The sequence below is a fragment of the Podarcis raffonei genome, chromosome Z, assembly GCF_027172205.1.
Source record: "Podarcis raffonei isolate rPodRaf1 chromosome Z, rPodRaf1.pri, whole genome shotgun sequence".
Classification (NCBI taxonomy): Eukaryota; Metazoa; Chordata; class Lepidosauria; order Squamata; family Lacertidae; genus Podarcis; species Podarcis raffonei.
In genome coordinates, this window is record NC_070621.1 from 30,072,139 (window position 1) to 30,099,292 (window position 27,154).

Below are 27,154 nucleotides of genomic sequence, written 5' to 3' on the forward strand. Positions count from 1 at the left end.
ACTGTATTATTTTTTTAAAAAAATGCAAGCAAACCTTTTAAAGAAGCTTTCTTCAGAACTTTCATTGCATACAGCTGTCCAGCATCAGGACCAAAAATTTTCCTCACGAGGAAAACCTAAGCAGAGAACAGAGATTAAATATTTTACAAATGCTTACGAATTATGCACAATGATTGCTTTTGAAAAGCTAATGTGAACTTGTAATCCTTTAGTGCAGATGTTTTCAAACTTTTTGGGTCCATGGCTCTCTTGTCAAACTACATTATTTCTGCAGCACCGCTGTGGGGCTCAAAAGCCCAGTTATGTCACCCCTTGCCTACAGAGCCAGCAGCCCCTCATCCCTCCATTGTGGAGGGTTCTCTCAGCCTCCTTCTCCTCTCCTTGGCAGTCCTCTGGGCAGCTACAGCTGCCCCCCCGGTCTCTGAGTTGCCCCCCTGCCCCAAAGTGAGGTGCCTCCTCACACTGCACCAGAGCGGCCTAGGAAGCACCCCTGGCCAGCCCCAGAGGCACCATTCACCTGGACAGCTTGTAGTCAGGACTGCTGCAACAAACAGCTGTGCAAGCCTTTGGGAGGCAGAGATGCAAGAGGGCCTCAGAGGAGGGAAGGAAAGTGGGACAGAGGCCAGTGTTGCCCGTGGCACCCCTGACCATCATTCAAGGCACCTTGGGGTGCCACAGCACATTGGTTGAAAACCACTGCTTTAGGGAAAGGTCTTGTTTTCCAAATCTATAAAGTACTAAACTGAAATGTTGCCACCTCTCACAATTATAAAGGCATGATAGGAAAAAGATTTGGGTGATCCATTAGATTATACCTTATGGAACAGAATCCAGGTAAAAGCCCCTTTTAAATCTGCTCCAGTAAGAACCAGGAAAATGCACTTAAAGGTATACACTACTTGTATAATTTTATTATTGAGTAAAATGACTAAAAAAGCATTAGCTATGTATTGGAGAAATTGTAATGTCACACGGTCATTTATCCACCTGCGGTGGCAATACCCCAAAGTCTTTTTGTTTTGAAAAAAAGTAGGCCAAAACAAGATACCCACTTTGATCCTAAAACAGCACTTCCATCATACTACTCACAAACTGATCAACAGCTTTCCCAGAAGGATCTTATTACTCACCTGATCAATGCAGCATGGCTTACAATTGCAAGGTATTAGAAGACTGTAAATGCAGAACTATTTTGAGACCTCACACCCCCGGGACTTAACATTAATGGACAAAGTGACAAACCATGTCTAAGAGAGTTGAATAGACAAGAAAACCACTGCTTTTCAATCAACCTGGCACAGTTTTATTACATATGCAACATTGATAGAACATGGTTATATGCCTGCTAGGACAAATGACAACTTGCGGAATGATACCTGTTTAAAAACTTAAATGTTATTACATATACATTTGGTACTTCAGGAGGTGTTTAAGAAGTAAAAATGATAAAATATTTTTAGGGGAGTGATTACTGAAGTACGCACATGGTACATGCTCCAGTGTTGAAGTCAAAATACAAACTTGCTTTCAGGCAAGCAGTAAGTCTGCAGATAAGGAGAATCCCAGGACCACCGAGTGGCCAATATGATAATATGTCAGATTAGAATAATCCTTCCCTTACCTAGCTGACCTGGTTTTTTCTAGTCCCAATTCTACAAACTGAATACTACAGAAATAAAAACTTAATACAGGCAACCCCAATTTATGCACAGGTTACGTTCCAAGGCACCACGCATTTAAGTGAAACCGCATATATTTGAAGCAACATTGAAAAAGCCTGAAAACTTTGTTTTGTCCCCACCCCATTCTGCCCATTTGTGACATTTTCAGGTCACTTCCGGATTCAGCACAATGCGCATGGGCACAATCGTGCACATACTGAACCGCACAAATGGGGGGGTTGCTTTTATATCCACAGCATGAACTAATTAAGAGGCTGTGTACTCATGTAAAATAGAGGCTAACTTGTACCTACTCTTCCATGTGACCTATAAATATTAAACACAAAGGTGAACTATTGTGTTTCTGGGGGAAGAGGAAGGGAACTGACAGAGAACCACATAAAAATACTTGCTTTGAAATATTACTTAGACTTTAAATTATTTGCAAACCTGTAAAATTTGCCAGTTTGACTTCTTTCCAGGTACTCTAGATATATGAAAGCTCCCACTCTTAATTCATTTACTCTGATACCGGTGCAGAGGCTAACTATGTCAAGTCATACCATGCTTAAAAAGGATTATGAACCACCCTTAGCCCCCTTCCCCCAATTTTACTTTCATTTTTATAACCTAGCCATGCTATAACATTATTTCAGTCCAAGTGTTTTAGCTGGAACTAGTTAGCAAACCAGCTTTCAATAATAGCTGTAAACTGTCATTTGGATCTAACAGCTGGTAACAAACCTGCTGATTCAGATGTAACACTTAACCATAGTTAACAATGAAACATAGCGGGAAGGAAAGTATAAAATAGCAGTGGATAACCTTTGACCCATAAGGCACTGATGAACTTCCAAGTCCCATCAGCCCTAGCAGGCATGGCCAATGACAAGGGATGATAGGAATTGTAGTTCAGCAAAATCTGCTCTCTATGCCTGATATAAAAGAAGATGATATAAGCGGGAAGGGAACACCCCTGATCTTCTAACCATTGATTGGTTAACTTCTGCATTAGGCCTATAAATAATATAATCAATTTTAAAATTGTTATAAAATGTTCATATCATATAAAAATATTTCCACACCACCCAACTTTGAATTTTCAGTGTAAAACTTATCTATAAGTGAAACTGCTAATGAAAAATAAAAATGCATTATTTAAGTTGTGTTGAATCTAGCAACTCATTCCACAAACACGCACATTTTAGTGTTTTAATAGTAGTGGAGATGAATACACATCCGTTTAAGGGTCACTTTCATAGCTTTCCAATTATTAGTTATATGCCACCCATCTGACTGGGCTGGCCCAGCCACTCTGGGCATCTTCCAACAAATTATAAAAACCACAGTAAACATCAATTGTGTTGGCTAATCGTTTACACTCAGTAAATCAAATATGCCTTTTCCATCTTCCACCAAAAGCAATATGTACTGTTTCATCATAAAAATGACTAAAATACTTTCGAAAAGAAAAACGTCTTGTGAAAGCAGTGGAGAAGGTATTAGTGTATATCCTTTGTAAATTTACTATAATAACTCTCCAACATAGATAGCTCACTATACAGTCATTAAATACAAATCAAGTATGTCTTTAGATGAATGAACAGGATTAGAAATCAAATATGACATGAAATTGCATTATTTAGAATAAACAGTTCTAGTTTTGTCTTACCTTTCCAAATGATCCTTGACCAAGAACTTTAAGTAATTCAAATTGTGCAGGATCTGCTTTTTCACATCCTTCTTTCACATGGTGAGTAATAGGTATCTCTTTCACAACTCCTTCATCCTATTCAAATAAAAATGAATAATAACGACCACTGAAATAATAATCTTTACTGCCCCCATCTGTCTACTTTACTGTTTGTGAAGGGGAAATTATTTATAATTTATTATTCATACAATCTACAGCTAGTGCTATAAAAATAAGCTGCTCTGCCCATAGATGTATAATCATAAACAATATACCACTACCACCTATCAGAAGCGCTACTACAAATTATCCAAAAAGTGAGGATGGGTGATGGGCTGGATGTTAGCCAACAAACTGAAGCTGAATCCTGAAAAGACAGAAGTGTTATATGTTCAAATTTCTGAAGTCAAGAAGGAGAGAAAACAGCCTGTTCTGGATGAGGTTGCACTCCCCTGGAAGGAGCATGTTCATAGCCTCGGACTATTCCTAGATCCAGCATTGTCACTTGAGGCCCTTGGTGGCTGGGTCTGCCTATTTTCAGCTACAGCTGATTTGCCAGCTACAGCCTCTTTTGGACAGAGATTATTTGGTCACTGTACTCCATGCTCTGGGAAATTCCAATGTGCTCTACATGAGGCTGCTGAACTAACTTCAACTAGTCCAAAATGCAGTGCCCAAATTATTGGCTGGGGTTGCTTGTTTTAAAATAGCTGCCTGGGCCACCAGTTCATTACCAGGCTCAAGGTGCTCATTTTAGTATTTAAGCCCAAAAAAACATGGGCTCCAAATATCTGAAAGACCGCTTCCTTCCTTACAAACCCGCTTGGTTGTTAAGATCAGCAGAGGGGGGCCCTTGGTAGTTACACTTCCTGCAAAAGTTTGGTTGCCAATGGCCTAGGAGAGGGCATTCATTCCCTGTGGCATCCACTTAGTGGTTGAATTCCCTCCCCATGGAGGTATGTCTGGCCTCTTCACTATACAACTGTTCAGGAATACTGATAACACACCTCTTTACCCTGGCCTTTGGCACTTGAGATTCATGTTTACAGAAACCCACCTATTCTGGTGAATGTAGAATGTTTTAATTGTTTTTAATTCCGAATTTCAAAGTGTTGTAACACACCCTGAGACCTGCTGGTGAAGAGCAGTGATAAATAATATTTAAATAATAATAAAAATGGGAAGGACAATTCAGGCCTCTATGATCCTTTCATAGCAGACTGTTCCTTTTTCTATTGAAAAGCTCCTGTTTTTAGGGAACCACTGAGTGGGGAGGATACTGCAGGCAATAGTTACAACATTGTCCAAGACATAGTCTCTAGCAGATCCTTATATTGGTTGTGAGGAAGCAACGAGATTATCAGACCTTGAGATTAATTCATTGTCTACAAACAGAAAATAAATGCTTAGGATATGAAGCATGCTGCTGTTTTATCAACATAAAATTACAAATCACTGTGCAAGGTAGTGTAAGTTTGGGACTATGGGTAAAATGTTGCTTAAATGGGTAAAATGTTTGACAAAGTGTTTACAGTTTAAGTAGGCTAAGTGGTTAGAAGTTAGGTGTGAAACGAGGTGAATAAAACAGAGATGACAGTCTCATAGTCATGGGGGAAGGAGAAGGCTAGGAATGCATTTCACCACTTTCCTCTGGTTTGCCAACTATAGCTGTTCCTGGACAAGAATAGCTTAACCACTGTCGTCCACACATTGGCAACTTCAAGGCTAGATTACTTTAATAGGTTCTATATGGGGCTGCCCTTGGGTCTGATTCAGCAGCTCCAGCTGGTGCAGAATGCTAGTATTTAGTTATGGTTTATTTGGTCTGCCATCTTGATTCAACATGGCACTTGGTGTCTAAACATAGGAAGTCTGCCTCTTCCACCTTGGGAATCCTCATGCCAAGTTCAGTGAAAATATTTTCAGAGGCATCCAAAACTGAATAGGTTGCAACTGTCCTGCCAAATTTGGCAATGCTATCTTCAGAGCCATCCAAATTAGTACTGGTTGGAACTATTGGTTCAAATTTGGCAAAGTCATGGTAAACTGGGTAACAATATATTCAGAAGCATACAAATGGATGCATAACGCCAAATTGGGCAAAATCACACCAGTCATGTTTCTGTCCAGCATCTTGATTCAGAATGACAGCCAGAAGCTCCACGTTAACAAAAATTGCTGTCCCAACCTCAGGAACCTTCATGCCAAGTTTGAATCAGTGCAGTTTGTACCAGTCATGCGAAAAATCAGACAAAGTTGTGCCCAAGTCACGTTTTGGACTATCATCCTAATTTGAAAGTGCATTCAGTGTTCCAAGGTTGATAAAAAAAATAGCTGCTCCCACGTCAGGAACAATTGTACCAAGAATGAAATTGGTGCAGTTTGCACCCACTGCACTGAAAATCCAGTGAAGTTACACCAAAGTCATGTTTCAAGCTGCCATCTTGATTCAAAATGGCATCCAGTGTTCCAACATCAACAAAAACCACCACCCTCACCTCAGAAGCCTTCATAGTTTAGCAATAATAGCTCAAGAGGCATCTGCATGGAGAATAAACAAACCACTTTCCAAAATATATAGTAGATAATGAATATATACAATGTTCTCAGACATTTACTGCTTGAATTTCAAAAGATGGTATTAATCAACAAAGCAAGTTATTACCTCAATATGCATAAAACACCTTAGACACCTCAGTATCTGAATAACTGTTCCAGTTCCTCACAGTGATGAGAAATATAGAAAATAAAAGGCTTACATTTTCAAAACTTAATATTTAAGATGTGTAACAACAAATCTGCTTTGTTTTTAAAGAACTCAGTTTCTTCTAACAATGCACTGAAGATATAAAAACCACTAAGAACTTCAAATGTATATAAATGCTGACATCAGAGCCTCCATCTTTCCCTCACATAAGATTAGAAGGCATCTATGTACTGTCCTGACACATATTAAAAATTCATCCCTCCTTTTCTTAAGGAAAAAACAGTTAAAATGCTAGTATTCATGTTGCCTAGTGACAGAAAAAACAGAAGTCATATCAATAAGCTCTAATAAAATCTTTAACAGCTACTGTTGCCACACACAAGACATTCAACAATGCTGTTTTCATATTTCAATAAACTGGAACATTTGCATGAAAAACCATTTTAGTTATTCATCTGTTTCTATTTTCTTCTTCCACCTTAAGTTACTATCCTATGACATCACAATTTGTTTCTGTGGAACTTGGCAACAGTCATTAAATAAGAATTCAACAGGAAAAAGCAATCATACAATTGTCCATGGAATAGTCTCCTGTAATATAAATCCAAGGTCCTGGCTGAGTAATTTTAGATCCCATGTGCTATTCAGTTATATTCATTAATTTGAAAAAACTACATTCAGTGTATCCTAAGAATTGAGTAGCAACCATGTAATGTAACAAAAGAAAAGAACTTGGTCACTCAACAGCTGTTCAGTGTGGGCAGCAGCAAAAGAAGCAGAGCATAAGTATCAGGGAGAGAAACCAGGTTTTATCAACAGTATAGTGCTCTCAATCACTTTACTTTTGTTTCAGATTTAGCCTTCTGCACATTTTGTTCCTTGGACTACAGCTCTTTAAACCTCTGTTGTCTTCTACTTTCTTCCTGCTATTGTAGTCCTATCTTCATCTACCTACAAGTTTGATCTGCTAAAGCCAACTTCCTTTAGTTTCTCTACTCCAGCCCCTTAATTAAGATGTCACAATCCAGAACATCTGCAACATAAATTAGGGTCCAGGGGGGTAGTCCAGAATATTGTACCAATTCTGCTGCAGGTTGTCAAGCTGGTCCCACAGTACTCTTAGTTCCTCTTCTTCCCCCCACCCTGACTTTAAAGCCAAAAAAATCAGATCACACAACCACCATCACAGCCAAAGTTGAGCAACCAAGCTATGAACAAGTCATCCATCCTTTTCAGATCCTGATTTGAAGAACTTGCTCTGTCTGCCCTATGATCTATAAACACCAACCTCACTCACTGTTTCCTTGAATACTCATTGTTATGTAATTTAGAACTGCATGTGGTATTTTATTGCTTGTAAAATAAAGTATCAGGTATGAATATTATGGTGTGTGTGTTTTTACTCTCCTTGCCTAAACTAAGACTTCTTCCGTTTTAAAATGAAGCACACTACTAATAAGCAGGAGTCCGCAGCTTAATAAAGGCGGCAACAATTTTGCATGGAGGTTCCATTCCTGGCCTCCACACGTATCAGCAGAACATGGATAAGCACCTCCTGCCCCAATTTAGCCCTCATTTTGCCTTCTTCCAGGTCCAAAAGGACCTGTGCATTGGCAGTCGCGCATCAATTGGACACACCTAAAATGGTTGCTGCCTCTATCACATTGCTTCAGTAACAAAAGAAGCCACAACTAGCAGAAGCCACCTTCCAACAAAGGTGAGACAATAGTTCCGTCAGATCTAGAGTCCACAATCCTAGGACTACTTGGCACCTGGCCCTGTCCTCCAAAGCTCTTATTTTCACACTTCTTTCCTGCTCATACAGCCTTTTATATTACCCAGGCTTTACATCAGCTCCTATACAGCCCGCTGCCAAGTCGACTCCACTTCCTTTAGTTACTCTATTCTTGACTCCAGTTCCTCTCAATCCCCAGCATAGAACTATTCCTCAATTCTAGACTTCTTCAGAGATGCCTTTCACCTAAATTTATCTGTCTCTTTTGCACTTTGTAACAAAGCACTCATGGCTACAACAGCAAGCTGCTTATCAGAAAGCAGGACTGAATCAAAAATAACTCCCAGGTTCCAAAGCTGTTCCAGTGGGGAGATTACAGCCCCATAAATTATAGGAAGATCTATCATCACTTCTTACTTGTCTGAATTCAGATTCAATCTGTTACCCCTCTTCCACTTGACCATAGCTTCCGGACACTGATTTAGGACAAAGATAACAGCATTTGGAAACTTAGTAACTTAAATTTAGAGCTGGATGTCATCAGCATATTTGATTAAGACTGTTGTAAAACCACTAACGAAGAAACTCTCTTCAAACCTTGAAGATTTTAACCAATCATCAGCTGCTCAAAAATAACCACAAATCACCTTCTTAGGCAAGCTACTTGAGCAAGAGGATGAAACTGATTGTCTTGTTTCATTTCAGTCTAGTTCTAGGCTTGTTCTTGGCACAGAAACTGCCCTAGCCAACCTAATGGATGACATATGCCAGGATAAGGGGAGTGCTTCCAGAAGCAACGAAGTACTGACAGTTATTTATAAAGCACTTCACAACACTAGGCACCTACTGGAATGGCCCCTCACCCACCAAATACCCTGTTGGAATGATTCCAGAGATAGGGGAAGAAAGGCAAAGACCAGCTCCAGGGCTGGGCTGCTCTTATTTTAAGCTTGTGTGGCTTTTAACGTATTAATTACATTTTATTAATATTGAAAACTGGACTGGGAACATGTCTCAAATATTCTCTATCTCCAGTCAGACACAGAAATCTTTTTCTGCCTTTGTCCATGTTTCAATGCCTTCCAAACTAACAACTTCCCTTCCCTTCACAAAATATGCACTGTAAGGATTCTGTGTTGCCTCAGCAATCGTAATGTTTATAAATGATATTTCATGCCATCACATCATCTGAGCCAATCTGTGTATTGCCATCAAGTGCAAATAAGGTATACTGCCAGACATTAGAGGAATGGGGAATATGAAACATCCCCATCAACAGTCTTCCCTAACCTGGTCCCCTTCAGATGTTGCTGGACTATAACTACCATCATCCCTGACCATTGAAAAAGCTAGCCAGGCTGGTGGAAATACACCAGGTTGAGGAATCCTGCTCTTAATGTATGCAGTACTCAGAATCATATGTGCCTAATATCCAAGATAGCACTCATTGCCTAATATCCAAGATAACACCCAGGCTATGCATTCCATAGATTGCTTATGTAGTCACTATATATAGCACTAATATATAAACCAAAGAAGAAGCCAACTAATAAAAAAGAATTAGACCCAATAGCACATCACTCAGATGCCAGTACTGATGTTAGAAACCTAGAAGTTTTGCTTACAGGTCAAGCATTAGAAAACAAAAAACAGTATTTAAAATAAAATACTTTCACTGGATCCCCTGAGAAAGAATTTGGAAATTATTTAAGGCATCAGAACTTTACTATATGATTATCAGTCAAATGAAAATCAGAGAAAAGTAACACCACACAGAAAGTCTAAGGAAATTAAATACAATCCAGAACACTGTCTGTATACCTTTACTGGACAGAATGCCTATAAAATTAACATATTTGCCATAAACACACTTGAGTCTATTTCAGGCTGGCTGGTACTGCTCAAAAGTAATTTAAACATCAGAAAATGTTGTAGCATTCCAAAGTGGTGTTGATGATGATGATGGTGATTCATTTATTTATACCTCACCTTTTTCCCTAGCGGGACTCAAGGCAGCTTACAGATAAAAACAAACGCCACTAAAAACATAGTGTCTTATGATAAAACATTTTAAGAACTATTTTTTTCTTTCAACCAGGCTTGTAACTAGCACCATCTAAATTGCCTATGGCAAATAAGCATGGTTCCATTCCAAGTGATCAGGAAGAGCTTTGCATAACAAGCCCTCTCCATTTGTTAAGGCTATAAATGACTAACCAGCACATGTAAGCAGGCAGGCAAAAAATAGTTCTGTGAACTATTAAGTATTAAGCATTTATTTCCAAGACTGCTTTCAGTAACAATAAAAATAGATTCTAAAAATTATAATAATTTGTAGTTACTTCTTCCTTCTGAAACAAAATGTCATTCAGGCTGCCTGCTGCCAGTATACGGCTTTCCTCACCCAAACAAGCATCAGATATGTATCCAACACATATGGAACAAAAATTCATTGAAAGTACTACTTGATTTGCATCAATACTGCAAATCTTGAAAGTCAAACTATTTCAAGCAAGTTACAGATAGGTAGACGTGTTGGTCTGCCATAGTCAAAAAAAAAAATTTTTTTTCCTTCCAGTAGCACCTTAAAGACCAACTAAGTTAGTTCTTGGTATGAGCTTTCGTGTCCCCTGCACACGAAAGCTCATACCAAGAACTAACTTAGTTGGTCTTTAAGGTGCTACTGGAAGGGGGGGGGAATTTTTTTCCAAGCAAGGTTACACATCACCCATGTCATACACTCGGGCACATAGGAAAAAAATCCTGAACTTTTCCACTGAAGAAGCAGGGTAAATTTCTATTACTTCTCTTTTGCCTCTCATTTTGTCCTCCAAGTTTTCTCCTAGTTTGGTTCCTAAATAAAGCATCCAAAAGAAAATATGAAACGCAAAATATTTTGATGGCAGCTCCCACCCTTAAGGACTTATGCATGAACTTACTTCATAGGAATATGGTTCTCCTTCCTCCATAGGTTCATCCACCACTCTAATGCCATTCAGCTGCAGAAATAAATGAAAAATGAGGTTAAACAGAAAACTTAAATAGAATTGCAGAATATATCCAATACAAGTGTACTGGTCATCACATAATCCCTAATTAAATATCTTATTTAATAACCTTTCCAGAACACTGCTCAGAAGGGCAGAAATTTCAATAATGTACAATTGCCTAACGCTCCTCTTAAAAAATGCATGTTTTCTGCAGAGAAAAAGACATAAAGCTGAACGACCAGAAGTTTCAGATTATTTATACCTCTGGGTAGTATAAATACTTTAGATAATGTCAAATGGGTATTTTTAAAATTAAAACACCAATTAGTACGGATTCCTGTTCTGGAATTATAGTTGGAACCTGATTTGTTTTTTGCTTTGTTTTTCTTTTTAATCAATTACTTAAATTGCCTTGATTTAAAAGTCAAATCACCCAATTGACAGTTTTCAAATAGGTAAAGGTCATAAAAAGGGAAAATAACTGTCTGTCCATATGGCTTCTATGGTTCAAACTAGAAGAAGGAAATTTATTAAGAAGCATTAGAAAAATTCTTAAAAGTTCAACAGCTAAGAAAGAATATGGCTTTCAATGAGTAATCATGTATGCATGTTTTGTAACAGAATTGCCTGTTTGAAAGCAAGATAATTAGCAAGATGGCTCAGAGGGTCTGCCTCTACGAAGGAAACTGACCTATACAGAGTTAGATCATTGGTTTATCTAGTTCAGTATTGTCCACACTGACTGGCAGAGGATTTCCAAAGCTTTTGATTGAGTTTCTCCTAGCCTCACCTGTAGACACAAGGAGCTGAACCAGGGATCTTCTGCACGCAAAGCAGATCTACAGCAGTTCTCTACTAAATCTAATTTTATTACAATTGCCTCCATTTAATAAGAGCCGTAACTGTGCTAAGTTACGAGTTGCTAAATTTGATTAAACAGTTGAATCATACAAACAAGGATATGCACTTGCTCCGACATGTAGAATAGTAATAATTAAAAACTGGAAAAACCTGCTAAAGACAATTATTCATTTTGCTATATTAATTACCAAACGTCCCCTCCTGTGGTGTGCATACATATATATCATTACAACAAAACTACAAAACTTCCTGAGAAGTTCTTCCCCATTTTATCCTCAAAACAACCCTGAGAGGCAGCATAGGATAACAGATAGCAATTTGCCTATGGGACTGAATGGCTATTTGAACTCTTTAGTCAAATGTTTTTCCAATGGAAAATTATAGAATTTAATACACCTACAAAAGAGAAGATATATATTACTTGGAAAATTATTTCCACTGCAAGAAAAAAGGGGAGACTCTTCTCATTCAGCCAATCTGGATTCAGTCCCAGCATCAGCAGTCAACACAGAGGGCACCTGCTGAAGCCCACTGCTGAGTCAGTCAGCTACTGCTCTCTGTGGAAGCTGTGGCCAGGCTGAATTCCCAGTTGAGCAGCAATAATACACAGACAATTTCCCACTACAAGGCATTCCTGGCGCCTGTGCTCAGACCATATCTGAAGCTCTGTGTGGCTTCCTGTACTAAGATATTGAGTTTGAGTGTTGCTGGGAACAGGAGATTGCAATCTGTTGCACAAATCCTCGGCGGGATTTGTAAGGATCTTGCCTGCCTCCTTCTCAAAAAACGGTGTAAGTCTATTTAGACTCTAAGTTTACTTCATTGAATCCTTCTCACACTTTCAGTTTAGTAAAGTGTAGAATGTGTTATGCTATAGCAAAGATAACTTTGTTCAGTTCACACACTGAGCACTGTCTCCCAGGTAGCACTGTTAATCTTAGATCTAGTTTTAAAAGTGCCCAAAGGCAAACTTGGAAAATACATGGCCATGCCACACTTTCAATAAGGTAAAAGCAAATACAGGAATCATATAGACTTCCCAAAGTATACTGGTGAGTAAGAAGGGCACTTAGTTTCTCCTGCACCTGCAAAGTCTTCCTTGCAAATGCATTCCAGCATTAAAACAGAAAGACTGTGTTGAGAACCAAACGTTTTTCTTGTAACATCTAGTTGGCCCTAAACTTTGACTTCATTTAAAGAAGGGGAGAATACTTCAAACAGTGCTTTTGAGAAATACGTTAAGGCAACTCCTGCAGTCCCACTTCAGATGAAACAGGAGTATAGAGACTGCCTTAAAACACTTCTCAAAAGTGCAATTTGTGCACCTCTCCGGCAAGACCATACATGGACAGCAGCACAGTTACCACTGCTGCTCAGCCAACTGCTGGAGAAGTGTAGGAACTGCTTCAAACAGTGCTTTTGAAAAGCATTTTAATCCCCACCCTTCAGCAGATCAGTGGAGAGTAAATCCTTCTGCCTTGCCCATGCAATCTTGTTCCCTGCTGGGAGCAGGGCATGCAGCCAAGGCAAAATTAAACCCTGACCTCCCACCCATCAGCTAACATCATCAGTCACATCAGTGGATGGGCATGGTTAAGGGAAATGGTCTTTCAGGTCAAGATTGGTTCAGAGACCAGAGGTTCCTCACCCCTGCCTTAGGAGGTCTGCCCAGCAAGTGTGCTTTGTCTTGCCACCACCACCAACTGATCTGAACGGCTTCAAAATCATCAGCAGTTAATTTCTACTGAAAGAAGTTAAATACATTCACTGCATTCTAATATCTGGGTTTGGTTGCTCGAATATGACTTTTCAATCTCAAACAACTAACTTCATTATCAACACAGACATAACAAAGCTATCATGTAAACCAAGTCCACTATTTGATTATTATTTTCAACAAAAGCTTAATATTCAAAGCACCATTCAATCACCGCAAAGAACAAATTAAATGCTTGCTATCAATAAAACAGCAAGTCTCAAAAGCCTCTTGTGTTTACGTTCACACATAAAGCAATTAAGCATTTACCTAAAATAAAATACCTTTCTGCAGATGCCAGCCCAATCTACCCTGTAAGTAGTAGCAGCTTATATAAATTTTGATTATTCTTACTAAATATGTTTTAAATAATCTATTTTATATACATTAAATTTCTTCTGGCACAACAAAAAATCATTTCTTGTTTTGAAACCCTAAATCCATTGATACATTAGCTCCCCAATAAAGACACATTTCCAGCAAACTGAAAAGTTAGGGCAATTGTTTTTCAATGCAGAGGCAAACAAGGGGCTAGTGAAAACAAATACTCATATGGAAGAGATAGTTCTGCAACATTAATTGAACATCCCCCCTCCTCATATGTGGGTCCATAAACTGAGTTTGAATTCTGGAAAGACAGAGGCATGGTGAGTGGCTCCTCGATCTGAGAAATAGTTGCCTGTATTGAATCGGTTCAACTCCCTCTGGTGAAGCAGGTGCACAGTCTGGGGGTACCCCCTCACTTCTAGGCCTCTAAAATACATATCCTGTACAGGGGGGGGGGAGTACTATGAAACTAATCAAGCTTAAGCTTCAGGGCCCCTAATCTCAGATGGGCCCCTGAAGCAACTTTAGTCCACATTGTTTTTAAAAAACGGCCTAGTAGACCCAATTTTTGCTGCACGACTCAGATTGATTTTTTTAATGTATATATTTCAACAATCTCAAGGTTTGAGAGTCAATAGCACAGATGTTTTGAAGGAGTTGTGATCTATCATAGAACAACCCCACTGAAGAAGATAATAGATTTTTAAAAGTTTAAGTGAGGTATGGAGAATCTTTGACTCTCCAGATGTTGCTGAACTACAACTCCCAACAGCCCCAGCAAGCATGGTCAATGGACTAGGATGATGGGAGCTGTAGTTCAGCAACTAAGTTTCCCCACACCTGTTCTAGGTACACAATGTCAACAGGATGACCTATATCTATATGCCTGCTGACACTCTGTATACTTTCTTTTACAAATCCTGCACTGGACCGGATTGTGTTGTTGCTAACACAAAGTGGGAATCAATGGGGTAAGTATCAACAGGTAAGATTTAGACAAGACCCAAAACTCAGAACTACACTGCCTGAAAATAGGTATAACACATGGACTTCAGTGTGAGCTTGAGTGTCACTATGGCTTCATCAAAGTTTTTTTCAAAAGCTTGAGAAAACCTTTCTTCAAAAGCTTTAGAAAACTATGGTTGTTGCACTTTTTAACCTAGCTCCACAAAATTCCCACCACTCTAGAATTTTATTGGAAGGGGCAAAGCATAACCACCAAATATTGTCCACCAATATTTTGGACCGGGGGAGAAGAGAATAAGTAATGCAAGTATTGTACCCCTTCCCTGGTTCGATCATTAAGGTTTTCAAAGGTGCATCCTCTGGCTTTAATAGACCAATACCTGGGATAGCACTGTGGCTCCCAGCCAGAGAGAATAAGTGAGGTAGTTTGCCTCTTGCTGCTTGTATAGGGGCAACTAATGCTTGCTCTAATATTCACCTATAATGCTGCAGCAACTATTTTCCAATCTAGTCTAACTTTAGTCAAATTAATTTTTTCAGCATTTAATGAATTTAAAAGTTGGCAATAGAAGAAGTGGCTGCCCTTCCCCCCTTCTTCCTCTGGAACTTATTGTAAATATAAATGTCATAATATTTTGGAAAACGATCTGTAAATAACAAATTACAAATCTAGTAAATAAGGTTTCAAAGATCAAATACCAGCTTTCAAATCCCTTTAAACACTATGCTTTTCAGTGGATTTATTTCACACATTCAGCTGCAAGTCCTCATCTTGAGCTATCAAGTAAATGTTCATGCACATGTGAGACATCAGCCTATACCCATAATAGAAATGTAAAAGATGCACAGTACCTTACCAGTGTCCTTACTGTCACTGTTTAAAAGCAGAAGGTAAATAAATATGAAAAAAGATTTATTTCCCTTTAAAAACATTTCTTCATTTATCCAGAATTCTTTAATTCAGCCCTTATTTTTAATTCAGCCCTTAATTTCAAAAGAGGGCAAATGAACTCTAAAATTACAGCACCTAAGTAAATTTCCAAATATAGTTATTACTATTAGACATTTGACACCATTTGACACTACCTATGATTGTAAGAGATATAAATTCCTAAAAGTTCTCTTGCACACACATAGTACTTTTTGGAACGTACAACTTTGCCAGGGATGTTCACCATAACTGTGTTCTGTTTTGGTGAACTGTGAACCAAGATAAATGAGAACAATTTCATAAAATTAATCTAAGCAAAGACCATTGTAAAAAGGCTACTAGAAGAATTTATTTCTATTATTTCTATCACATAATGAATATAGGGACAAAGTTGATAATCCAAAAATGCACTCTTCTTTCTCACCAATTCAACAATAAGAACACACACAAAAGAGGCATTGAGCTGGCAAAGCAACAGAAAATGCAAGGTTCAATTCATATTCATGACAATATTTGCTGTCTCCAAATCCAACAGCATTGTCCTAAGTAAACATCCTTTTTGTTATAGCCGAATAATTTCATTTCAGGCTACAATGTTAATCTGGCATTTGACTTCCTCATAAACTTCAAAGAGTGAAGAAAACATTTCCCATGTACAAATCTAATTTTTAGAAAGAATAAAATAAAATAAACTGAAATTTAAGTTTTGCCTTAATAATCTACTAAACCAAACTAAACCAAAAAGCGCTCCCTCTCTCTCATGCACACACACATCAATTTTACATTTTAAATGCATAATCCTGTCTAAACCCCCCCACACACATACACCTCCAGAATATTACAGGAGGAGCAGTTCCTGTAACAGCACCCACATACCAAATGTGCAACTACTGGTAAAGCTCCATTAATTGTCCAACAATGATGTCTGAGAATGGACACTGAAAATGTTGCATGTGTACCAAGTTTACAAATTTTCCATAACTATCTACAGTGATGCTACCTGCAAAACTCCATTACTTGTGTGATAGCATCTGAGAATGGATACTGAAAATGTTCCAAGTGAATCTTAATCTGTGCTCTGTTAACAAATATACTGTAACTGATTTCAGACATTTCACAATTTTAGCACAGATTCAACAGAGATGTCATCTGTTTCTTTCTGTATCATACATGTATCTGCTCAACATAAAATTAGGAATCAGACTAATAAATTATTTCTAGAGTTACGACTTTAAACCAATGTTAATTTCAAAACATTTCTGGTTGTTTTGATAGTATGCAGAACCTGTACAACAATAGCTAAAGATCCATAAGATTAATTTGATTTACATTTAAATCCTTGATTTTAAAGCAACTAACAATTTGTGGAATATTTACAAGTATTTTTTAACATTTAATCTAAAACTCCCAGATTTGTACATAGTAGTAGCCCCATACTCCTAGTACTTCACTGAAAAATGATCCATTATAAGCGATCTTCTAGCAGGTACCAGTTGGTACCTTTCAAATAGTAAGAAGGATAGTGAAGTTGGAGTGGGGGGGGAACAGGAGGTACTGCGGAAACAGCACCTGTTTATGCATGAACATTCTACTAGATTTCTGGGTAGGGGAATACAGTGGTACCTCGGTTTACAAACTTGATCCTTTCCGGAAGTCCGTTCTTAAACCGAAACCATTCTTAAACCGAGGCACACTTTCCCTAATGAAGCCTCCCGCTGCCGGTACCCTTCCACTGTTTGGATTCCGTTCTTAAATCGAGGTAAAGTTCTCAAAATAGGACACTATTTCTGGTTTTGTGGAGTTTGTAAACTGAATAATTCTTAAACTGGACTGTTTTTTTTGGTTTTTTTAAAAAAAAGATATTTATTAAAGTTTCCAATTTTTATACAAACAAAAAGAAAAAAGCAAAAAAGTTTAAAAACACATAAAATTCACAATACTTAGTTTTCAATGACATATTTCCCTGACCTCCTCATACCTCCCCTTCTTGTATTCCAATTCAAATTATTTATTCAGCAAATCCTTATCTCAAAGCATTACAGCTAAAAAACCCTTGATTTCTATCCGACATCATTCAACATTCATTAATTTTACAATATTTCTGTAGATAGTCCTTGAATTTCTTCCAATCTTCTTCCGCCGACTCTTCTCCCTGGTCACGGATTCTGCCAGTCATTTCTGCCAATCCCATGCAGTCAATCATCTTCATCTGCCATTCTTCCAGTGGGTAAATCTTGCGTCTTCCAGTACTTTGCAATAAGTATTCTTGCTGCTGTTGTAGCATACATAAAGAAAGTTCTATCCTTTTTTGACACCAACTGGCCGACCATGCCCAAGAGAAAGGCCTTTGGTTTCTTCAAGAAGGTATATTTAAATACCTTTTTCAATTCGTTATAGATCATTTCCCAGAAAGCCTTAATCTTAGGGCACGCCCACCAAAGGTGAAAGAATGTACCTTCATTTTCTTTGCATTTCCAACATTTATTGTCGGGCAAATGGTAAATTTTTGCAAGCTTGACTGGGGTCATGTACCACCTGTATATCATTTTCATAATATTTTCTCTTAAGGCATTACATGCCGTAAATTTCATCCCAGTGGTCCACAACTGTTCCCAGTCAGCAAACATAATGTTATGTCCAACATCTTGTGCCCATTTGATCAGAGCAGATTTGACCATCTCATCCTGAGTGTTCCATTTCAACAGCAAGTTATACATTTCTGACAAAATCTTAGTTTTGGGTTCTGACAGTTCTGTTTCCAATTTAGATTTTTCCACCTGGAAGCCAACTTTCTTATCCAAATTGTAAGCCTCCATTATCTGATAATAATGAAGCCAGTCTTGCACTTTGTTTTTTAGTTTCTCAAAACTCTGCAGTTCCAGTCTATCTCCTTCTTGTTCCAAAATTTCCCAATACTTCGGCCATTTGGCCTCCATATTGAGCTTTTTCTGAGCTTTCGCTTCCATTGGTGACAACCACCTTGGGGTTTTATTTTCCAATAAATCTTTATATCTAATCCAAACATTAAACAATGCTTTCCTAACAATATGGTTTTTAAATGCTTTATGTGCTTTAACCTTGTCATACCACAAATATGCATGCCACCCAAATACATTGTTAAAACCTTCTAGATCCAAAATGTCTGTGTTCTCAAGAAGCAGGCAGTCTTTCAACCAACAGAACGCTGCTGATTCATAGTAAAGTTTAAAGTCTGGCAGGGCAAATCCACCCCTTTCCTTTGCATCAGTTAATATCTTAAATTTTATTCTGGGCTTCTTGCCCTGCCAGACAAATTTAGAAATGTCTTTCTGCCACTTCTTGAAACAGTCCATCTTGTCCACAATTTGCAATGTTTGAAACAAAAACAACATTCTAGGCAATACATTCATCTTTATAGCTGCAATTCGACCCAACAAGGAAAGCTTCAAATTTGACCAAATTTCTAAATCTTTTTTCACTTCCATCCAACATTTTTCATAGTTCTCTTTAAACAAATTCCCATTTTTAGCTGTCATGTTAATCCCCAGGTATTTCACTTTCTTAACCACAGTTAAACCTGTTTCATTCTGAAACTTCTCTCTTTCAGTCAATGTTAAGTTTTTTCTCTAAAACCTTAGTTTTTGACTTGTTCAATTTGAATCCTGCCACCTGACCAAATTCTTGAATTAGTTCTAAAACTCTTTTAGTACTAGATTCTGGCTCTTGTAACGTCAAAACTAGGTCATCTGCAAATGCTCTCAGTTTATACTGTTTAGCTCCGACCTGTATACCTTTAACCAACCGGTCCCTTCTAATCATGTTCAGCAGGACCGCCAGGACCGATATAAAAAGCAATGGGGAAATTGGGCACCCTTGTCGTGTCCCTTTTTCTATCTTAAATTGTTCCGTAACGTTATATACAATTAATTTAGCATTTTGTTCAGAATATATTGCACCTATACCATTCTCAAAGCCTTGGCCTACCCCCATACCCTGTAGGTTCTTTTTCATAAAACTCCAAGAGATATTGTCAAAAGCTTTCTCCGCATCCACAAATATCAGAACTGCTTTAGTGTTTATATTCACTTCTAGCTTTTCCAAAATGTCAATTATGTTCCTCAAATTATCAGATAGATGTCTTCCCGGTAGAAAGCCCGCTTGGTCCTTATGAATCTCCTCAATCAATACTTTTTTCAGTCTCTTAGCCCAAATATCAGCAAAAATTTTGTAATCCACATTTAATAAGGATATGGGACGGTAGTTCTTAAGTTGTGTCTTTTCAGTTTCCGTTTTCGGTATAAGTGTAATATACGCCTCTTTCCACGATTCTGGTGCTCTTTTCCCTTCCAAAATTTCATTACAGACTTCCTTCAAAGGTTGTAATAACCACTCTTTCAAATATCTGTAATATCTGGAAGTCAGCCCATCCGGTCCTGGAGACTTACCTAATTGCATATTTTGAATGGCACCTTCTATCTCCTGGTCAGATATTTTGCAATTCAACATTAGTTTGCTTTCTTGTGAAATTTTTTGTAATCCATTTGTTTTCAAAAAGCGTTCAATGTCCATTTCATTCTGTGGCCCTTGTGCATATAATTGTTTGAAGTATTTCTGGAAGCAATTTCTAATCTCAGTTGGATTGTGTATATCTTTTCTTTCTACTTCCAAATTTGTGATGGTATTTAGTTTTTGTCTTTTTTTCAATTGCCAAGCCAGTAGTTTCCCACATTTATTCGCTGATTCAAATGTCTTCTGTCTCATTTGTTTAATTTTCCATTCTATTTCCTGATTCATCAATTCCATATATTGTACTTGATATAATTTTATTTCTCTCAAAATCTCCTGCGACTTTGGCTTTACTCTCTGTTTTTTCTCCCCTTCTTTTATTTTCTCCAAAATTTTATCTTTTTTCTCATTTCGACTTCTCTTTTTTATTGCGTTCTGTTGTATCAAGAACCCTCTCATCACAGCTTTACTTGCATCCCAGATTACTCTTTTTTCAACATTAGTAGTCATATTTATTTCAAAATAGTCTCTCAAAGTTTTTTTGGCCTTTTTATATACTTCTTCATCTCCGACCATGGCTATGCGGCTTCACTCCGTGAAGAAGGTAGACGACTCTCAGCCCCGCGCCGCTCACCCCCGTTCCGTTCCGAAGCCTTTAAAAAGGCTCCTTCGCAGCGGGGGGGGGGCGCAAATGGAGCCCGCCGAGTCTCCAAGTTTTCTTCGGGTCCCAGCTTCGCCGCAGCGGCCAGACCCAGTCCTCGCGGAGCCGATTCCCTCCGGAGCTCAGAGGGAATCCGCCATTAGTCGCTGGCGCTGACCAGAAGTCCTTAAACCGGACTGTTCTTAAACTGAGGTACCACTGTAAATTAAAACCATGGTTTTCCAAAGACAGATTTCACCAGTAAGACACAGTATTTAAGGCATGCTTAGGATAGAGGCAAGCTTGACCTGCTTTTCCTACTGCAAAGTTTTGTCATCAGCTATACCCCCCACTGTTTCAGCTTTCAGAGTAGATCATAGTGTACCAGAAAAAAATATGGGGGAGGGGGGAGCAAGAGCTAGAAGGGCACAACACTTGCCCACAGAAGTTTCATGCTTTTGCTTCTAGGCGTTGTTGCCACTGCTTAGAAGCAGTGGGACTGGCAAACAGCCCTGCTTGGCAACTGGATCCTTTGCACATTAGTGTAATGTGTAATTTGGCCCTACACCTGACAAAGTTCAGTGGCATTTACTTCCACATATGCATAGGATTGTATTGTTAGAAGACAGTAATGACTACCGGAGGTGTGACATGCATATTAGTTTTTTGTTCAAATAAGTAACTTAATGAGTTACTTTAGAAGAAGAGTTTGGATTTGATATCCCACTTTATCACTACCCTAAGGAGTCTCAAAGTGGCTAACAATCTCCTTTCCCTTCCACCCCCACAACAAACATTCTGCGAGGTGAGTGAGGCTGAGAGACTTCAGAGAAGTGCGACTAGCCCAAGGTCACCCAGCAGCTGCATGTGGAGGAGCAGGGACGCAAACCCATTTCACCAGATTACGAGTCTACTGCTCTTAACCACTACACCACACTGGCACCTAACAATATGCTACTTTGCACACAGGTTCTTTAAAAGAAGGCTAAAGTTGTTTTTAAACAAATGCTGCTATGTTGTATTTTAATAATTTTGAATGTAAACACTAATCTTGTTTTTATTTAGATACTCAATAATGAATTTTATTATAGTATTTTCTTGAATTACTAAGGAACATACACCATGAGGGGAAGTGGGTGGCGCTGTGATCTAAACCACTGAGCCTCTTGGGCTTGCTGATCGGAAGGTCTGTGGTTTGAATCCGCATGATGGGGTGATCTCCTGTTGCTTTGTCCTAGCTACTGCAAACCTAGCAGTTCGAAAGCACACCAGTGCAAGCAGATAAATAGGTATCGCTGAGGCTGGAAGGTAAACGGTGTTTCCGCATGCTCTGGCACTCGTCATGGTGTCCTGTTGTGCGAGAAGCGGTTTAGTTATGCTGTCCACATGACTCGGAAAGCTGTCTGTGGACAAATGCCAGCTCCCTCGGCCTAAAAAGTGAGATGAGTGGCACAACCCCATAGTTGCCTTTGGCTGGACTTGACCATCCTGGGGTCCTTGATCTTTACCTTTTTTTACAGACCATGATTAAGGATTCAATCACAAAAATATTTCAAAGTGTATACAGTGGTGCCTCGCAAGACGAAATTAATCTGTTCCGCGAGTCTCTTCATCTTGCGTTTTTTTCGTCTTGCAAAGCACGGCTATTAGCGGCTTAGCGGCTATTAGCGGCTTAGCGGCTATTAACGGCTTAGCGGCTTTAAGAAAAAGGAAACAAACTCGCAAGAACTCGCAAGACGTTTCGTCTTGCAAAGCAACCCCATAGGGAAATTCGTCTTGCGGAACGACTCAAAAAACAGAAAATTCTTTCGTCTTGCGAGGTACCACTGTACTGCTATAATAGAGAATTGCACAGTAATTCAGTGCTCAGGAACAGCACTATGAACACATAAACAGCGAAGGTATAAAACACTAAGGATACAATCCTGCACTGTCATGCTGCTTAAATCCCACTGATTTCAATCCTATGCACACTTACTCTAGAGTTCAGCCCCATAATCTGTATGACTTACTTCCATGTATAGAATCTGGTGTTATTTAAAACTTCCTACCTCACAGAGTAATAAACTTTCAATTTATAGTCTCATACATTTACAACATAAAAAAAATATCATCTTGAGCAATGAATGAGTTCTTCTAATAGAAGTGGACCAATAAAAACACTTGAAGAACAACCAGAGACTAGTCCAACCAGTTTTTGAAACAGTATTTAGATAAGAATGTTCATTAACATAGCATATAAATTTGCATTTAAGGCCTATTTTTTATTTATTAAATTTATATATTGCTCTGCATCCGATCTCAGGGCTGTTCACAAGATAAAAATAAAGGATAAAAGAACAAAATAAATAGTTAAAACAAAAACAAAACATTAACCCCCCCCAAACACATATATTCAACTCTCTTCTACCAATCTCAGGAACATGGGGTCTAGCACAAAGTTTCTATATTCAGTGGTATTCTGTACTAGAATATTATTACTTGCACAATGTGAATTTTTTTTAACTCACACTATGCAATCAATTTCCAGCAATAGCTACATTAGGACTAAGGAGATTCCAAAAGTTGCTGCTTATTTTTTTACCATGAAACTGCTGAGTATCTTTTTTTTTTCAAAAAAGTGTTCCGACATTGTTGAAACTATCAATTTTAATGCATCTAGAATGTTTGTTTAATATCACTTCTGATGGTGCCTGGGACAAAGGGAAAAGTCAGTCAGACTGCTAAAATTAAGCCACTGAAAGCCAAACAAAAGCCATTCTGACAAAAGCTGTTACAACTGGTAGAATGTAAAAGATCCTGACATCAAACAGTATTTGATAACACCCTGGCAATGGTAGTATATGATACAGAAGTTTTGCATACCACTTTACAGAGAATATTTTATTCATCTGAACAATACTTTGAAGACTCTAACCTTGTACAGTGGTACCACGGGTTAAGAACTTAATTCATTCTGGAGGTCCATTCTTAACCTGAAACTGTTCTTGAAACCTGAAGCACTCCCACTGCCACCGCACCACAATTTCTGTTCTCATCCTGAAGCAAAGTTCTTAACTCGAGGTACTATTTCTGGGTTAGCGGAGTCTGTAACCTGAAGCTTCTGTAACCTGAAGCGTCTGTAACCCAAGGTACCACTGTACAAGCTGTTTTCCATAATAAATGAGCTCTTGAGAGAATAAAAGGTTTACCAGCTTCTCCTTGACTTAGAAACAGTTACTACATAGGTTCTTAGATCCTCTAAGGACAAATAAGGCTCAAAGTGCAGGTGGTTTATAAGGATAAAGAAGAATCTAAAGATGGGACAATTGAATGACTTTTAAGCTGAACCAGTCTTAAAGAGATGTTTAAGGAGTGGGGGCTTGTTCTGAGTGAAGCTTGGGGTGGGGGGTCAAGACTGTGTTTAAGAACACATGATGCAGCACCCTTGCTGAAGCTATGCAGGTCTAAGTCTAATGCACTGCCTCATTGCGAGGCCATCTGGGACCCCCAGAGCTCTATTAACACAGTAATAAATATAGTGAATTTTATTTGAGGTGCTTGAAAGTAGTAAAGCAAAATCAGCTAAGCCAAAAACAGCATGACATCTTCCAAAGCAGATGCATCCAGAAAGGGTCATTAGTAATTCCTTGTTTTTATTGCTAAGTTTTGCAGAACATTCCTTATGTCTGTTCCAAATTTATGTAGTTGACAGATGTCACCACACCTCTTGTTTTTAAAATGGAATGTTAGCATCACTCCAGTAGGACTGATACAGGAAATATGGCAGGAATCTATAGGTCATTAGGGCTACTTAGAGGAGACACCTCAAGGGCAAAGAGCAGCAGGCTCTTTTGAGAAGTTCAAACAAAATTTGTGGAATGGTAAGGACAATTTGGAGCCTTTCAGAATTAGGATATTAGATGCAAACCATAGCAAGATATTTCAGCAACAAATTCAAAATAGTTCATCTTCTTAAGTCAACAAGCACTGAAGCAAAGAGGAGTAACTCACTCTTGCACCATGGTGCCAAATATGTTTTAATGCTGAAGTAAAAGAGGTAATTTTTGTGAGAGTAAAGTATTAGTTAAGTAAGAACGAACTCAAGAGTCAGTGCCTTGTTGTGAAGGGGAGACAGCTAGCAGGGTAGAGGAAGGATGCATCAGACCTTGATGTCTGGGATTAACTACCAGGAGAACTAGGGTGAACAAAGTAGGAAGTGGTTGTCAATAAAAATAGATGGAGATGGACATAGAAGTGTAGAATGGAGGCATCTGGCAACTGTTTGGAACCGAGCATCTTTAGGACGCAGAGGTTAATTTGTCAAGGTAAGGATGAAAGACAAACAGATGTGGACAGGATCTGCCTTGGAGAGGAATCTATCTGGTAAAAGTACTTCAGTGAAAAAAAAGTGAAACCTGAGGCAGCAATAGGTAGATGGACAAGAAGAAAATGATAAGGCAATACTTTTTTAAAAACCAAGTGGTTGTAGAAAGGGGGGGACAGTTTTCAGAGACTTTTGGGTGTCACTGGATCCTGTGCAGTAAAAGAAGAGAGACCTGGAATTCGGAGCTAGAGAAGATCGAAAAGTGAAACAAAAGGGAACAGCTTTCCGTTTCAGGATTCCCTTGCATTCCACTACAAAAAGTGAGTTAGCTCTAAAATTCCCGTTCTCTGATGGGGCTGCTGAATCGACTTTTGAATAAGTCGGGGTTCTCTGTCCTCTCAGGGGCAATTAGCAAGGCCGGAGTTAGTGAAAGAGAAAGAGAAGGTGCCAGCCAAGACGGCAGGAAAACGGGCAAGCGGAGGATGCGCGCAAAGAAGAGATAAGAGAATGACAGCGCAAGTTCAGCTGTTGATGGATGGAGGAATCTATAGAGGATTGACAGGGAGGCATGACGGAGAGGGACAGGTCAGAATAACGAGGGTATTGAAAATAAATAAATAAGGATGCGGCAGGTAAGCAAGCATAAGACAAGTTGAAGGACCAGGTGGAGTCAAGGGAGATGGGGGGGTGGCATGAAAGATACCGTAGGGAACGCATGAAAACGGGGTGGGGGTGTCGACTTGGTGTCACGAAACTCCTCTCACGACCCCGGCCGCCCCCCGCCAGCCCCTTCTCCCTCAGACCCCTCCGGAACCGGTTCCCGCATCCCTGCGGGGAGAGGAGGAGACGAAGCACCGAGGGATGGGAGAACAGCGGCAAGCCGGTACTTTCCCCTCCGCCTCCCTCACTGCCCACCACCGGCAGCGCCACGCACGCCCCCTCCTCTTAAGCCGGCGCTGCCTCTGCCTGCCGCCCGCCCGATCCCCCCTCAGAACCTTTTACCTCAAGTTCCCTCAGAAAACCCAGCCCGGGACTCCCTCACCTCTCCGCCTGGGCTGCTGCTGCTGCCGCCGCCTCCTCCTCCTCCGCCGGAGATCTCCATGAGGCCGGCGGCGGCGGCGGCAGGAGGCGGGGGCGGAGGAGGGCAGGAGGAGGGCTCCGCTTCGGGCTCAGGCTGAGGCTCCTCCGCGCCCTCCGGCGGCGCGAAGGGCACCATGACTGTGTGGCGGCGGCGGCGGCTGTCGTCGTCGTCGTCCTGGTGGCGGCCGCCGCGCTCCTCCTCCACCTCCGCCTCCTCCGCCTCTCCTCCTCGTTCTCGCCCAAGCGGCGCCGCGGCGGGCAGGGACGGGGCAGCCGTTCATGCTCTTCCCCTCCCCTCGTGCTGAGGGGACGGGAAGGAGGAGGAGGGGGAGGGAGAAAGGAGGGAGCTTCGCCCTCCCTCGCTCGCTCGCCTTTCCCCTAGTCAGCCGAAGCCTCCAAGGCTGCTGCGGTTTCGCTCATCGCTCCCAGCCTTTCCATGCAGTGGCCCGTCGAGGAGGAGGAGCTGCTGCTGCTGCTGCTGCTACCCGGGCAGGCGGGGGCGGCTCCGTGTTACGCCGACCTCCCCTCCTCCTCCTCCTCCTCCTCCTTCTAACATGGCGGGAGGAGAAGGCCGTCGCTAAACCGGCGTCTCTGCTTTGGTGGGCTGTTGGGTGAGGGAGGAGTGATGTCAGGCCCGGGTAGAGGAGAATTCCCCCTGCGGGAGGGGGGGAGTTGCAAGCATCACGCGTAGGGTGGTGGGAGGGGGTGAGAAGGTAGAGTTGGGGAGGGAGGGGGAGGTGTGGCGTCAGCGATTGCGTGGGCTCGGGGAAAGGTGACGTCGGTGGCGATGACGTCGGCACCCGCCGCTTTTCCACCGCCACCCATATCGTCTTCCTCTCTCCCCCCCTCCACCGCACCACCACCGAAATGTGCAACGCTACTCGGATCAGAGGAGGAGGGAGATTTGGCTGTTTTAAATAATAAAGGCTATTTTATACTCGAGATGAGTTTTGGGTTGGGTGAAAGGGGTAGCGGGGGGGGGGGCGACAGGCAAGCTGTGGAAGAACTAATTTCCT

The 27,154-nt window shown here is 40.2% G+C and overlaps 1 protein-coding gene across 2 annotated transcripts in view; it reads right to left on the reverse strand.

Moving 5' to 3' along the window:
* Positions 1 to 26,850, reverse strand: part of RPS6KA6 (ribosomal protein S6 kinase A6) — a 58,045-nt gene extending 31,195 nt beyond the window's left edge. The window contains exons 1-4 of one of the 2 annotated variants that reach the window (XM_053375034.1): positions 26,101 to 26,850; positions 10,736 to 10,795; positions 3,334 to 3,450; positions 35 to 116 (exon numbers count right to left, since the gene is read on the reverse strand). In XM_053375034.1, the coding sequence (XP_053231009.1) occupies positions 35 to 116; positions 3,334 to 3,450; positions 10,736 to 10,795; positions 26,101 to 26,274 (433 nt within the window). In that variant the 5' untranslated portion in view covers positions 26,275 to 26,850. The other variant, XM_053375035.1, reaches the window with a different exon arrangement.
* Between the last annotated feature and the right edge of the window lie 304 nt (positions 26,851 to 27,154).